At 41.3% G+C, this 17,164-nt stretch overlaps 1 protein-coding gene across 1 annotated transcript in view; it reads right to left on the bottom strand.

The window, feature by feature from the left end:
• Positions 1-1,777: 1,777 nt before the first annotated feature.
• Positions 1,778-17,164, bottom strand: part of akap12b (A kinase (PRKA) anchor protein 12b) — a gene marked incomplete at its 5' end in the record, with an annotated part of 39,041 nt that continues 23,654 nt past the window's right edge. Inside the window, 2 exons of the mRNA XM_079216334.1 lie at positions 1,778-4,234; positions 5,618-9,781. Of these exons, the coding sequence (XP_079072460.1) occupies positions 5,622-9,781 (4,160 nt within the window). The 3' untranslated portion in view covers positions 1,778-4,234; positions 5,618-5,621. The remainder of the gene's footprint in view (positions 4,235-5,617; positions 9,782-17,164) is intronic.

Here is a 17,164-nt window from a genome sequence, read left to right as displayed (position 1 = left end):
GCTGAAACATGTTAACTGTAGCATAAGCATAATACAGGTTGTTCAGGAACAAAATTCTCAATTAGGCACCTCGGGCTGAGACAATTTTATTCAAGTTTGAAGTATCGCTGTCTTTAGATCAGTTGTTTCTGTTTTTTATTTTTTTTACTTTACAGCCTGAATTTTAATATGAATGATATTTTAGGGAGGCTTGTAAAACTGTTTTAATATTGTTATGTTCCTTCTAGTGGAAAATACATTTTGCATTGTATTGCAACAACATTGCCTCTTTTTTGTTGTTGTTGCTGCAAAGCCATTAGAATGCAAAGACCAAATTGATTTCTGGGTCTGACATTTGTCTTCCAAATTACCTGTCAGCAATAATAGCTTTTCATCCCAGAGACCAATTTAACAATTCAAAGAAATAGTCACAGTATATTTTGCAAAATAATTTTAAAGCAGAGTTTTTAACTAAGCCACACAGAAGCTCATTCATGTGTATTGTAGGAAGTATTATTAAATGTAGTCTTTGTTGGATTTATTTACGAGTTTTCCCTTTTTTAGTATTTCTTTTCTGAACATATACAACAAAAAGCCCATCCCAAGTATGTTTAACATGCATATTTTTTCCTTTGAGCCTATTCCACCCATCCTCAAGTCCAGGTTTGTGACTGAGAGGATGAGGCCCAGTTCTAATTTGGTTTAACTGGGATTTTTGTATTTTGAATCCTATTTTGCTGCCTTGATGCAATGAGCCCAGTGATTCGCTAGATGGAGCTGTTTTTCTTATTTGTTTACTCAGGTCGAGGGAGAAGGCTGTCAAATTTGAAGTAGTATTTTTGTGATGTGGTTTTCAATAATTAGACCATCTTTGCCATAAATCAATATGCCATCACATTATGGTTTTAAAAAAAGAAACCCCACAAATGCCGGCAAATTTCTTCTTGCAAGTGTTAAGTATTGACTAACGGAAGGATTCTTGTTTGTCTCCCATGTTTTTTTTTTAAGGCAACTGAAATGTTGTACTACTGACATTCATTTCTCAGATGCACAGAAATATGCACAGCTTTATGAAAAGTCTAAATCCTTCCTCATTTCAAGTTGTAATTGTTCTTCTGCCACACCAGTCTTGTAACCTATTGGTTTGTGTATGTGGGTGTTTAAATATCTCCGTATCTCAGGAAGATGAGAACTTCTTTATTGTCTTTTCTGTCCACTGTTTATAAAAACAATTATTTCATTTCAAACCCCTGATCGTCCTCCCCAATGCCCATCTGTGATCAATGTGTTCTCAGGAATGTGAGTAATTTTCTGTATAAACAATTTTGTTTTTGTTTTTTTTCAATGAAGAAAGAACAATAAAGACATGTTTTTTTTTTTAAATAATTGTGGGTGTTTTTGATTCTTTACCTCAACAAAATGGCTTTAGAAGGTTTGCCATTAGTTGTTGTCCATCCATTCATGTATGCATGCTTTATTGCACACTATAGTTGGAAGCAGGAAAAGGTGAATATTTAAGTGTTAATAACTTCCGATATGAATATATATTTCATATTTATTGTCATTCATTGTCTGTTTATACAGCCTCCACTTATGGCTGCCCCACAAGAAGATGTGTAGTTGACACATACATTGCAGCATGATATACCATTTCTTAACACTGCTTATCAATTCTAAATGAGGTGTGTGGGTTCATGGGTCAGCCTTAAGTTTTCTTTACCCCAGTGGTTATTAATGTCTTAAAAAGTGATTGATTATGTATTATTCAGGGATGAGTACAAGGCAAACATTACTTTTCTCTACCTTTATTGAATGAAATATAGACAGGTTTCTCTATCCTTACTATTAACAGCTTGGAAAATATAAAATACCATTAAGACCATGCTACATGAATATTATGCGAAATGGCTGCAGGTTATTGGTTAATATTACAACAATATGATTGTAGGTACACACAGTAGGTATACAATCTGTACAAATGTTAACAGGTTCACAGTTAAGTGTTACAAAAAGCAGGCTGAAGTGGGCGGGTGCCCCAACTAAATGCTTTACATTATGCAACAATATAGCAAAAGTCTTTAGCGCGTCTTTTTTTAATCATTTATATTTTACATAAAGCATGAATTGACGTGACACATTCTCTAGAGTCAAAGTAAAGGAAGTGGTGACCCGACCTGATCCCCATACTTCCTGATCCTTCTCTTGTTTGGTCATAAAGCTGAGTGAAATGTGGGCTTCTAAAGCTGCTTGTGTCAAATTAAAATCAATCTATTACAGAAGCACTCTGTTAATTCTCAAGATGCCTGAATGAGTGATGCAGTGCAAGTTTGCCAAATTTGGTAGGACATAAACGAATGCCAGTGTAGCCCACGGTCACGTTTGCTTTGGTGGTAAAACTGGACCCCAGGAATGTTTCAGATATTCCTCCACCTGAAGACATCTCCCACTTTGCCAATGGACTGGCAACATACGCCCTGACCTTGTGACTTATGTTTGACGTGTGACTCAAAGCACCTGAGTAGATGCTTGGCAATTAAATCAGAAGCAACTCGTGCCTTATTCTGTGAGCAATGGGAAGACCATGACTCCCTGATTGATCCTAACTCGATTTGGCTTTTAAATTAAAAGTAAAATGAGAGTTTATTTACTTCTGGCTCCATGGAGTCAGTGGCTGTGCCTATCTACAGCCCCAACCAGTGCCAGCTTGAACCTGAGCAATCATGCTGAGTGAAGAACATGACATAAGAGCAGGTACCATAAGACTGCACTAACATTTTCATACTTAATCACCCAGTCGAAGCCAAAACGTCACCATCAACTGAAAGCTGAAGGGTGCACTACTTTTTGTAGGCAACAGGGGGCATTAACATACTGTCTTTAATTTAATCAAGACATTTACATGTAGTGTAGTAAGGAACTTGTTAAATGTAAAATTGCCAGACACAAATAATACATACAGTATGTAAAAGAAACATGGCCATTAAACAATGTGACACAGAATAGGCTTTGTAAGTGTTTCTTACATGCACGTCTCTGCCCATCGGACTCCTCCAGTGTCAACACATGGCTAATGTATCCTTTGAATGTCACTGTTAACCAAATACCTCTGCAGCATTATCAAATGAGGGTGTTAAAATAGTATTTTATTGTATTATTTCATGAAACAATATGTAACAATGTATTTTTCACAGTTTATCAGGCAGTTATTGTTGGTCTTATCTACATGAAGCTTATTAAATATTTTTGCTGGGGTGCAGAGTGAAAACACATTGTGGCAACAGAATGTGTCAAAAGCATTTTTGTGGTGGATATCATCATACTCTCTGTCCTCCTTTTGTTTTCTGCAGTCAGTGTCATCACTAACTGTCAGTGGAATCACACTTGTACCATGGTTTAGTTATAATTGCTACAGAGTCTTGAAATAATCATTGGATATGACTATTAGAAGCTGTGATACACTGGCCACTTACATGTAACAGTCTCACATTTGTTTTGTTGCATCAGCCGTTAGATTTACTGTCATAATGTTGCTCAAAAGAAAACGTGTTGTATCACAGCTTAATGTGGGAATTTTAAAAACATCAAGGCAACAATGTCCAAACAAAACAAAAAAAAACGTACAGATGAATGAAAGAATACTCAAATATAAATACAATATACAAGATAATAATCCTCCACCTCTTCATCTTCTGACCCTATCTCACTCTCCCTATTACACACCGACAAACGCACACACACACACACACACATAAGAACAGATACACACTCGACCAGGGGGAAGACTCAAGTTATATGCAGAAAGGACTGTGGAAAGGGGCCAAGACACTGAACATACATCACACTGATTACAAGCCAGATGGGATGCTTATGAGGCACATAACATGCTTAAGTGTGTGTGTTTATGTGTGTGTGTGTGTGTGTGTGTGTGTGTGTGTGTGTGTGTGTGTGTGTGTGTGTGCGCGTGCGTGCGTGCGTGCGTGTGTCTGTGGCGGTGGGATGTCACGTTATGGTGACAGGGCTGCAGGATGGGGTTAGAGTACAGGTGGAAGGGGAGGTAGAGAGAATGATGGAGCTGTTGCTCAGTCAGTCAGTCCTTCTGGGCAAAATCCAGTCTCAGTGTGTTACCACAGAGCAGCCTCTTTCTCTTCTCTTTTTTCTCTCTCTTTCTCTCTCTCTCTCTCTCTCTCTCTCTCTCTTCCTCATCACTCACTTCCTGGTACAGTGTGCCTCTCAGGCATCAGTCTTGTATCTTCATCTGTGGGGAAAGGACAAAAAACAAGAGGGAATTAGGGAAAAAAGAAAGAAAATAAACTATCTGAGATTGACATTGTATTTGGAAAGATCTTAATCCATCTTTGTATTGTTGTAAAATCAGAATATAATTAAATAACTTTATTTTAATATGATATTATCCATTCTCCTATCCATCCATCCAGGGACAGAAGTGGGGACATAAGTGACAGACACATTAATGGGATGTACTGATTCAGAATGTGCATGTCTTTTTCCTAACCTGCTGGAAAACAATGTGTGCATATTATTATCTTAATTGTTTGATAAATTGTGTATGTGGCAGTCTTAATATATACATGTATATATATATATATATATATATATATATATATATATATATATATATATATATATGTATGTATGTATGTATGTATATATATACATACATACATATATATATAAAACTTATTTGGACATATATAAATATATAAATATATATATATATATATATATATAAATATAAATATATATATATATATATATATATATATATATATATATATATTACTTAGTGTGAAAGGGCTGCTGTTCTACTGCTGCTATTAAGCTGCTGTAACTCATCCAACTCTTTTCTGCTGTTATCTCCCATTTCTTTCCCTCTCCAGACTTTCCTCTGCTGCAAAGCTGCACGACAGCTTCATAAATATCAAAGTGAACTACGCCCCGTTTCTCCCTCCTCCTCATTGGTGAGATCAGATAACCGCAGTGTGTCACTAAAACTTTGCTGCACATTAAAATGTAGTAACCGTTACATAGTAAAGACATAATTCAGTCGAAATACCTGAAAAACACTGCTTGAGCCCTTTGAGATTTTGTAATTGAATCTAACAAATGCGTACTCCGACATGGTTTCTTGACTCCATACTGAGCCTCTGATAGAAGGAAAACAGGAGGAGGGAGCGGAGGATTCATAATCAGTCTTTCAGCACAAGTTCATCTGCCCCTCACACACCGCTTCCCTTTAAGACCCCGGCCTACAAAAAAGGGGTCAACGGCGGCATTCCTACTTTGATATCAAAGGTCCCCTGGTTACTCATACCCTGAACAAAAGCTTGTTCATCTGGTCAGTGGGCAAATCCCCTCCCCTACTCCCTAATAAAAGTGGGGCCCATTGAAGTCTCAAAAAAGCCACTATGAGAAGATTGTTTGATAGGCCTACAAAGGAATTTGAAAATAACTACCATTTTTTTATCCTCTACTGTTCCATCTCTAATTTACAATACTGACATACTAAAAAGCTCTTCTTTCATTTACTTTACGTTTCGATTACCGGCATCTTGATTTGTTAATATTAAAAGCTGTTGTCATAAACAATTCACCTCCAATGTTGTAAGATCAGTCTCACCTGCTCATGATGCTGCTGTGATCTCTGTGGACACCGGCTCAATCTCCTTCACGGCCTCCTCAATCACCTCCATCACTTGTGCCATCACTTCTGCGCACTTTCCCGACGGTGTTTCTGGCGTCTCTGCCTCTGTGACTTGGCTGGGGGCGGAAACATCTGCTTGGGGTTCTTCTGACAGCGTTGAGAGTTTGCTTTTAGTTGCAGCGCTCTTCGGCTTTACGTCGGTCTCTTCATCCGCAGAACCGTTGCAGTCAAACTCTACCGCGGCCTCTTCTTCCACTGACGGCTCCTCAAACACCTGCGCTGTCTGCAGGACCACTTGGACTGGCATGTGCATCTCAACTTTCTCTTTGTTCTGCTCTGATGGGGCCTCTGACTTTGATTCCTCTGATTGTGGTTCCACTTCCTCAGCTGCTTCTTTCACACCTGACTCCTGAATCTCTGCATCTTCTTTGCTCTCTGCCTTTATCGCTTCAACTTCTTCCACTACTACACTTTCTTCACTTACTTTTACCTCCACAGCTTCCTGCAACCCTTTCGCTGACTTATTCTCCTCTACAGAGGCGTCAAGGCTCTCTGTGACCTCCACTGGGATTTGGTCAATGACCTCCATTGCAACATGAAGCAGCTGAGCTGACTTTGATGATTGTTCTTTGCAGACAATAGCAACAGGAGTGTCAGTGATAACAATAGGAATGATCTCAATCTCTTCCTCTATTGTGGCTACAGCCTTGACTGGTGTAGAGATGGTGGGCTTTTCCGACTCAGGCGCGTCTTCTGAAACTTTATCCACGGCATCCTGAATGACGGCCTGGGCAATGACGATGCTCTGAGCCTCAATTTCACTGGTCTGCTCGTCGTCAACCTCAATTTCCTTCACCTCCTTGTTGGACTGCTCTGTGACTGCACTGATCTCTGACGTCGCTGTTTGAGTGGTCATGGCATCCACAGTCTCTTCAACTTTACCCTCCTGCGGGATTTCCTGTGCCTGGATTGATTCATCGGTGACTGCCTCAGATGTATTTTCCATGGCAATCATGTCTGATGCTGCCACACTGACTGGCGCCAAGAGGACCACTGTTTCGGAGATAACAACCTCGTCACTTGATACAACTACAGGGATGGTTGGCTCGGTCTCCTTTGTGATGTGGGTCATTGTGGATTCACACACGGCGGGGGCTATCTCTGCAGTCACATACTGATGTGCCTCTTTCACAGTATTTTCTTCGGTGGCAGCAAGCTGCTCCACATCCATTGTCACCTCCTTGGTTTCTACAGATGGCTCAGTGACTTCTACGCTCTGTTTGCAAACAGCTGCTTCACTTGTTGGTGTAATGGGATCACCTCTCATGACATCCTTAGGAGAGTTCATGGTGGGAGGCTGAATCATTTCAGACTCCACCTGAACAGCGCTGAAAGTTACAATATTCTCAATCTCGGGTTCATGGCTCTCACTGGCTACTTGAACGGCTGTCATGTCACTCTGGGAACTTTCAACAACAGACCCGAGCTCGGTGGTTTCAACTTGATGCATTTCGGCATTGATTATGGCATTTTCTTTAACGATGGCTTCTTCTATACTTTCTGACTTCTCTTCTACGGACATCACTGTAATTACACTATCACGGATCACGGCCACAGGCTCGACGATGGACATCACAGGTTTCTCCAAAGCCACTTTGGCAATCTCCTTGGTTCCAAGGCCAGTGCAGATAGCCATGGCCTCATCACGAAGATGTGGCTCCAGGATGGCACATGTCTTGGACTCTGCATTCTCAGTTGGTGGTTCATACTCTGTTTCATTAGAAACTACATCTACTGGTACATCTTCAACAGTCACATTTGTTTGGGGTGGAATTTCACTCATTTCGGACTGTATGCTCTCCATAACCTCCTCTGCACTCTCTGGCTTGGGTCCCTGAGGAACAGGAGTAGTTTCTGCAGATGGAGCTGGAGCAAAAGGCTTTACCTCAGCTGTGGACAATCTGCGCCCTGTGCGTTTGGGAACTTCAAGAGACAGATTATCCTTTTCCTCAGTTTCATCTTCTGCAATGTCAGTATCGATAGACTTTGGCGTGGCAGCATTCTCCGCCTCCTCTGGAATGTCACTCAGCTGATCATGTTTATCGTCACCATCTTCAACAACGGCTGGGATCCATGAAGGGGCTCTATCTTCAGTGGATACCTGAATCTGGACTTCAGCAGGTTCTGCTGTTGCTTCCTGTTCAGCTTCAACCTGGTCTTCATACTCTGAGAGAGGAACCACAGCTGGGGTGTCAGAGTCCTCCTCACCCTGTTCAGTGGAAGCTTGTTTTTCCGCCTTCTTCTTTCTGCGTCCGGGGAAGAGCTTCCTCAAAGAGAACGACGACTCATCTTTTGGTGCCTCACTGTCTGACTGGACTTGTTCTGCAGTCTCCTCAGGCTTTTCGTCAACTTTGGCCTTATTCTTTGGCATAACCATGCGTTTCAGTGTGTCCCAAGTGGACTCTCTCTCAGGATTGGGGCTTAAAGGTTCAGAGGAGGAAACAACTTCCCCATCACTATCTGTGTTTTGGGAACTAACAATGGCAGCCTCAGTTTTGGCAACCTGTTCCCCTTCTATCGCTGCTGCTGCTTCCTCTTCAACCTTGGTCTCCTCATCGTCAGAATCAGAGGTCTTTCTCGTCCTCTTTTTGGGTCCACCCATACACATTAGAGCCTCCCAGGAGACCGATGTGTCCATTTTCTTTTTGGGCTCCTCTGTGCTGCCGACCAGTTTCTCAGTGTTTTCAGTCCTTGGTTCTTCCTCGTTTGGCTTATCCTCCTTGGTCTCCTCCTCAACACTCTTATCTGCTAATGGGGCACTCTCAGAAGAGGACAGGGTGGCTGACTTTGCTGGTTTCTCACCTGTGGCTTCATCTTCGCTCTCAGAAGACCTTTTTACACGCTTCTTGGGTGTGACTAGCTTCTTGAAGGAGGACCAGGCAATTATCCCCTCTTTTTTCTTCTCTCCATCAGAGGCAACTTCCCCATCAGTCTCTTGGCTAGAGTCATTCTGGGTCACCTCCACAGCGATAACATGCTCTCCCAACTCCTCGGGAGATGAGGGCCCACTGTCAGCTTTTGGATTCTCTGCAGACTCAGTGGAGGTTTGAAGCTGCTCAGCCACCTGCTCCCCAGACTCAGTGAGCTTCGCCTCAGTGTCTTTCTTGGCCTTCTGCTTCTTAGTGGAGAGCTTCTTTAAGCCAGCGCCAGTGAAAAGCTTCTTCAGGGGGCTTCCCTGGGGCTTGGCCTTCTCTTGTGATGATAGCAGCTCAGCCTCAGTAGTCACCTCTGCCGGAGCCTTCTCCTCTTCCGCACTAGGCTTTGCTTTTTCCTCTTCTGGTTTGGTCTCATCAGTAGTTGCTGCAGCGGGGGTTTCAACAGTGACCTCTGGCGCTGGGGTACCCTCTGATTTCACTTCCTCTGGAGTTGCTGATGCCTCCTCCTTAGTTTCTTGGCCGACCTCATCTTTCTCCTCCTTTTCCTCCTCCGCAGCAGCGTCTTCTGTCTTAGATGTCTCCTCAAGAGCTGCCTCCTTGTCTTCCTCCTCTTTTGTCTTCTTGATGCTGGCTTTTTTTCTCAGGTTAGAGAAAAGTCCTCCACTGAAGAGCTTCCTGAAGGGGGACATGGTGGTCTCTCCTTCCTTCTCAGCTCCTTCCTCAGCGGTTTCAGTGGTTGTATCTTCAGCTGGGGTGTCAGTTGTTTCAGCTTTGTCCACTTTAATGGCTTCAGCCTCAGCAGTAGATGCCTCTGTGTCAGCCTCCTTTTCTTCAGTCGAGCTCTTCTCCTCGGCAGTGGCAGCTTCTTCCTCCTTTGTAGATTCATCAGTCACACCAACCTCCTGTCCTTCTTCTTCTTCTTTATCTTTGACTGTCAATAGCTTCACAGGATCTTTCTCCTCACTTTTGTCTTTCTTCAGTGTGAACTTAAAGCCCACAAAGCGGAAAATCTTCTTGAAGCCCACTTCACTAGCATCCTCGGGTTTCTCCTCCGCTGCTTTTTCCTCGACAGCCGAGATGTCATTGGCATCAGGAGACTCTTTCTCCACTTTCTCGCTGTTTACTTGAGGAGCCACTTCCCCCTGGATGGTGTCCATCGTCTCTGGAGCCTCCTCCTTCTGAGCCACACCATCAGGCTGGCCAACTGAAATGACAAAGAAAAGTATTTGATGAAGTTTGACAAAGATATTTATGAGTTATCTCGCTTCAGTTTTACTACTTACAGCTCCTACTTTGTTACAGAAAGATCACTTCATATTCACATAAAAAAATGCTTTGAACTACAATTTGTAACTTGCAATTTATCATATTTCGGTAATGATTAGGACAGCAATCTGTGTTCAATAAAAAAAGTAGCTGTGCCTAATGGAGGAGAAACTTCATTAAAAACAGAAGTGTCTCTTTGCTATCTGCATTTAATCAGAAATGTTGTATATAAAGGATTTGCTGTGATCCTGACCAGATTTTATCAAGCATTTGAGGACTAAATGATTGATGATGATTATTAGACAATTTGCCCAGCTAATCCTGTACTATGTAAACATGCCAAAAAAGTGTTTACGCATTGAAACAAATAAAACAAAAATCCTCAAAAGGAGTTCTGTAGAAAATGTTACACAATGAGTGAAATGCTTGAGGAAATGTGTAGACTATTGAACCAAAACATGTGAGTAGACCTATAACACAACCTGGCAACCACCATTACTGTGGGTAATTCACAGGTAGTTGTAAAAATCTAAGACAAATGTTGTCTTATCAGCTGCGATTAAAGACAAATAGACACACACGATACACACAAGCCGTCTGCCTGCCATGTGTATCTGTGTTTTGACAGAGGAAGGCGTAGGGGGATGACGACCTAAAAATGTTTAAAGCTTTTCTTCTTTCTTTCTCTGCCTTTCGACTACAGTCTGGAAAACCTCACATCTAATACCCCTGGACTCTCAAAACAAATTCCCAGGACTTTTAATGCCTAGCTATCAGCTTACCCGATTACACACACACTGGGAAACACAAAGACGCACACACACACACTCCCTAAAACCATGCAGAACTGTGGGAAGTACCTCTTTTACAAAACTTTTAAAAATAACAGGTATTTGATCCCATTTCCCATTTCCATCATGTCTGCTATGAAAATTGGATACAATGTGTAAATAAATCTGGGAAAGATGACTCTTGGTTTCGGTCTCACACAAAAATGTCAAACTATGCGCCCACATCTGTCCACATCCTTTTCCTAAATGATAGGCATGACACTTTACTCAGTAGTACTGCATTCCTAGAATATTTTACCTTTAGAATAAAAACAATATTATTTCTAGGAATTAGGTAAAAACCTCACCAAACACAGCAGCGTTTCACACTTAATTTGTATGATAAAATAAACACATGCTTTCGTACCCTAATGTGATTAGTGAGGGCACGCCCATGTCTTATGTATAGATTTGACTTGAGTGGAATGTGAGCTATGCTGTTCACTCTGTGTTTGAGAAAATTATTTTCGGATGCTCTAAACCTGAATTTAAATGCCAGAGGACTTCAGGAATGTTTTTTTGTTTTTTTCCCGGTTTGCCTGTGTCTCAACTGTGCCCATGTAGGATTCAAACTAAACAATACAGGCCTCTACTACTACCCCTCCTTAAAATAAAAAAGTCTCAATCTCCTTGACCCAAATTCCACAACAGCAGGATGGATGGGGACCCACCCCCATCCCAAGACTCACACTCATGCAAACACAATAGCATTCTAACCCTCTCTGGCCTCCGAAAATAAAGAAAGGGGGGTGGTCAACTTTTCTATCATCAAGACATGCTGCAGCTTGGGAGAAGTTTGCTGACTTTACTAAAATAGTGTTAACATTAAATTTAAAAAAGCCTGGGTGATTTACAAAATACAATATTGTCACATGGCAGTGGGCTATCTCTCACATAGGTGTTACTTTCAGGGTCCCATCAAGCAAGAAAGTATAACCAGAAGAACACCAAATGCCAGATCTATGTTTGTGTCGTATAAAACCTGAGTACAACAATTATTTCATCTCAAATATGCAAATCCATGTTAGTGTACATAATTAAACCAGCTCCTCTAAGCTGTAGTCAATGAACTTCTGGTGCAGTAAAACGTTTGAATGAAGACGTCTCTGTGTGTCTCTGTGTGTGTGTGTGTGTGTGTGTGTGTGTGTGTGTGTGTGTGTGTGTGTGTGTGTGTGTGTGTGTGTGTGTGTGTGTGTGTGTGTGTGTGTGTATAGGAGGGGTCCGGCTGTTAGAAAGCCAGACGAGGCCATGTGTATCTACATGGATAATAAAACAGGGACCATGTTGATTTAACAGACTACTGGCATCTCTCTCGTCTATTTGATCTTGGATTTCCAGCCCAAGTTTTTTTTTTTTTTACAGCAACACAACTGTTAACATCCCGAGCTTGATTTGGTTTGTGGGGGGGAGCGGTTAATGTGTGGTGAAGGAGGGTGGGCGTTTTGAATAACGACTGTACCAGAAAGAATGTGAGTGTGAGGGGTGAGGCTACAGGGGGCGAGGAGGGGACAGTTAGGAGATGAAGGGATGGCGTTGAGGGGGCAGGGACTCTGCCCTTGGGGCGAAACCAGTACTCACTTTAGGGGGTGTTACATATCTCTGACACGCACATTCATAGTTGAAATACTTATCCCTGCTGAAAACACACTTTGTTTATGTGTGAGTGTGAGAACAACGCAGACCCCCAAAAAACTATTAAAATCTACTCTAGTCTCCAGTGAGATCAGATCATGTTTCTGTTGTGGCTGTTTCAGCACTAGTATGTGTTTGTGTGTTGTTTGGGGGCAGGGGGTTAGGGGCAGTTGGGATGCTGAATGGCAGCTATTGTTTCAAGGCACTATTTACAAACTTTGCCAAATGTATGCAAATCGTTGTTGTAATTAAGAGTCTGGGGCAGAAGCCCTTTAAACAAAAGAAGTCAGTTAAAAGGAGGGCAAGGAGACGCCTCACACCTCCCCCAACAGACACCAGCGCTCCCTCTCTGGAGCAAAGGAGTGGTCAAAGTCTCTCCAGGGCTCCGGAGGACCCCTCAACAGCACTAACAACACCCACTGTAGCACCATTTATCTAATTAACATCAAGTAGGTTAAATGTAAAGTAGCAGCACAATATAGTAAACATATATATATCTTTATATCAGTGCTTTGGTTTCCCATTTATGTGCAGAAACCAAAACCTGAGGTCACCACAAAGCAAAACATTACAGATCTGTTCAATTTAAACCATCAATCCCAGATATGAATTTAAGAAGAATTGGTCTTGGCATGCAACTCCTTTCATTCGCTCTTCTTCCGCCCTCCCTCCCCTTTGTGGCTAAGCTGCTGAATAACCCCACTGGGAATTAGGATCCTACTCTAATGAAATGCTTCACATGACGGGACACAGGGAGCTGGCTCAGACTGGGATGTGAACTAAAAGAAGCAACAGGTCTTTCAACAGGTTTCTATAAATGCATCTTCATATATTGTTATCTGGAAGCTGTCACCTTGTGAAATTATTTTCTCATTAAGAAGTATGGTGGTAGTAGAATATGTATACTTCACACTTCAGGGTACTCAGCAGTTGGCTTTGGCCAGAGATGGTACACTGTGATGTATCTCATTCGATAAACAGGTTTTTACTACAGGGTCACTATTAAAGAGAATGAAAAGGGGGGATGTTTTTTTGCACACATCCTGAAAAGCTGCTGGTGATGCACAAGAAAGATGAAAGAACACATGATGCTAGACCTTTGAAGTTAAGCTTAGAACAGGGCTAAATAAAAGTTGATCAAATAAAAAAAATACAGCACTTAAAAGACTTTCTACATGAGGAGACTCTGCAGTGGCCAAAGTAAAACCATCACCCACTAAGCCAGGACAACTACAAACCACAATGCTAATTAACCACACCCTCAGCACAACAATGCCGTCAGCTCTACTCATTCGTGAGGAGAAACCAATGATTTCGGTTTCAGACACATCCTGAATAAATGACTAGTTTCAAATAAATAGATCCAATTGGCACAGCAAAGCAATCATTATTTTAGCAAAGTTAAAACAAAGTCTAAGACAAACATATAATTAATTAATGAGCCCGTATTGAATGATGTTTCTTACCCGTTAGTGTTATTGTTCCAAGCATTTGTAAAAGTCCAAAAAGTCTTTCTTAAAAACTTACAAAAATAAAGGATTTTTATAAATTGTGATAATTAAAAAATATATCTCTAAAATTGGTCCCTCTCTTGTCTTCCTTCACTTCTGTGCACACTCAGTTAAGTCTATGAGATTTGCTTCTTGGCTCCGTCTTCACTAGTCTGAGGGCAGGAGCTGTGTGTCTCCCTCTCTCTTCCAGCGCTTCTCAGCCAGTATGAACTGAAGAGAGGAATCCACACACATTTGAACAGACTGACACACATGTCATGTTAGGACCACCCCTGCCTCCCTCTTGCTCCCACCTCCCTCTCCTTTCTTCAGCTGTTCTGAATGAGCCTCCTCCCCCCACACCCTCTCAGACCTCACTGTCCAGCCGCGATGACTGGATCTCATCATGTGATTTCTCTCGGAAGCATTTGCCAGCCATCCCTCCACAGCAACTATTGTCTCATGCTATTTCATACACACAAACTCATGCACATTGTTGCTACAGTCTCCTTCCCTGGCCTCAAAGCCAATGTGTTTCCTCAAATGGCTGTTTTCTCACAGACTTTTTTGGAACACCAACTGAAAAACAGTGTTAAGCAGTCACCACACCCCTCTCCCCTGTACTCCCCCTTTGTACAGCCACCATCACATGGCTCATGTCACTAGACATGTGGAGGAATGACAGAGGAAAAACCAGAGAGGATTTCAGGACGTTACTTTGTAATTTGGAATTTTTACATCTGAACATTTATTTAGTTTTCCAGACTTATTGTATATACTATATTTACACACTTCATATACGTTGCATTTTTGCACTTCTATTATTTAATTTTCTGAAATGTCTTATATGTAACTCTGCTTGCTGCTGCCACAAGCAAATTTCGCCTTGGGGATGAATAAAGTATATATCCTATCCTATATATCCTTATTGAGTTCCCAATCCAAAATTCAAAACAGAGTATTTGTTACTTCCCAGTATAGTTCCAAAACGCTCCATATGTATCCCTTTATGAGGCAGAGTTCATACCCAGGGCCTAAACCCACCATGGACGGGGTGCCATTGAGTTGCTGCCTACCCCTTGTGAATGTTAATAGGCCCCTCTCAATTACGCCAATGCAGACACATTTAATTCAGCTTTTGTCTCGGGAGGGGGGACTAGAAGGAATGCAGATAAATCCTCAGGTAAATACCAGCATAATCAGATCTGTCACACTTCAGCATTGTCCCAGAGGAATGTGTGAATCCCATCCAGAAGGATCCCAAACGGATGATAAGAGCGGTAATCAAGTACCGTCTGAAAGCCCCCCTCACCACAAGTGTGTATACTTTTAACTTTGGGCACAGTAGGGAATTTATTGATAACAAGCATAGCTGCAATAATCAAGCAAGTATCAGCTCCAGATGTTAGATTATTGATGGGTCGGCAATGTTTTTGCCAACAACAGGACAACCAGCGGCATGTACAGTATCTTTTGCTTCATTTTCTTAGTTTATGAAACTATTTGACTGAATATTTTCTCCATTTCTTAGGTGCAAAGACGACAACTTAAAAACCAATCAGTTCATAACAAGACAACAATGTGGGTGAAACGAATTGTCGCATTTCTTTCTTTACACTAGATAGTTTCTTCACATCAATTGAAATGCGACCTGTTACGGAGATCTGTGCCCATGAATGGACGGCTTCATGGTTTTTATCTGAGCTGGCAGAATTGAGAACTGAAGAGTTGAGGGGGGAAGGAAATAAAACAGCTACACATCTAATGAGATATACTATTTTCAGTGCAAAGCTCCATAGGATAATAAAGTGAATCTTCAGATTCAGATTCAACTTTATTGTCATTGCACATAGTACAAGTACCGTGCCAACGAAATGTAGTTTGCATCTACATTACATTTAGCAAAGAGACAACTGTGCGTGGCTTTTCTTAGTAACTTAATGTTTCAAGTATGTTTCATGTTTTCAAGAACATAATTGAATTATATCTAAGCATTACTAGGTATGTTAAGAGTTACATCTTATGGATATATCATGAAAGACCTGTTTATTTGATCACAGTCATTCACTTAGAATGTGATTCTGACACATCGGTGAGGCTTTCTGTTATTTCAATGACTCATCTGGTGGGCATTTCACTAAGTGTACTATACTACATAATGATCAATATGACTTTGCTGTAAATTACGCTGAGTCGACAGTGAGTCAGACCAAAGGGAATTCAAAGTTTGATGATAGTACCTCTGTTGGGTTGGCCCACATCTTTCTTTCCCTCCCGAACTTCCTTCATATGACTCATTCACATCAGTCACATTCCTGGACTTCCATACTTCCTAAACTATTTTAATTTACGCACAGCTTCAGGCTACAGTGAGCTCTATGGGAAAGACATCCATGGTTCAACGTGGAGTTAAAGGACACGGCAGGCATTTTCTTGAAAATATTTATTACCAACAAATCCTACGAGAAAAATAACCAGCTCTGACTTTATTCTGCTATTCTTTATGCTGACTAAAAACTATAAACCACTAATGTTATTTTCTAATATGGTTAACCACAAACCCTCCGGGCCAGGATCATTTCAAACTTAAACCCACAATTCAAGTGCAGCCCGCAGCTAACTTTTCATAAAACGCCCATCACAAGTTCCCAGAGCCTATTGGGACCTAAATGCCCAAATATATTCAATTCAATATCGTATGAGACTAAGAAAACGATAAAACAATCACATTTAAGAAGCTGGAACCTCAGAATCTCTGTTTTGCTTTGAGAAACCATATAAATGGTTAATTGATTATTCCACTCACTGTAAACATTATATAACTTAAGAGCTAACATTAGCTGATACATACATTACATATGATGCTGTCAGACAGAGTGGGATTTTAACCTTGAAACTACTTAAAAGGAAATAATAAGGAACGACAAAATGATTTCTTTCAATAGATAAAAGCTAATTTAATTTAATATATTTCCATCACAACAATCAATGTATGAGAGTGTATTTGTATTTAAACTTTAGTCAAGTCAGGATAATACAGTGCCATGTCTGGGACAGTGACGCCCTTCATATCTCAAATATGAAGGGCGTCAAATCAGAAAACGTGTCTGCAGTTCAGGAATGTTTGAGGAGGGGTCTTCAATGGCCGGGCGAGTGGGGGGTTGGGGTGCTGGGAGTGGGCGGAGGGGCTTTTTGCAGCCTGTAAAGAAGTAAATGACATCATCGGACAGCAGAGAAGAAAACGCCTCCTACTCTTCCAAGAACTGGATAGGATGATGTTGAAATAATTGGAGGAAAGGGAAATGAGGGCCGTGAGTGTGTGAAACTGGCCGAGATCAGAGAGATTTTTTCATTCAGCACCTCTCCTTT

Source organism: Taurulus bubalis (assembly GCF_910589615.1).
Source record: "Taurulus bubalis genome assembly, chromosome: 3".
NCBI classification, from domain to species: Eukaryota; Metazoa; Chordata; class Actinopteri; order Perciformes; family Cottidae; genus Taurulus; species Taurulus bubalis.
This window is presented reverse-complemented; position numbering and strand designations above follow the sequence as displayed.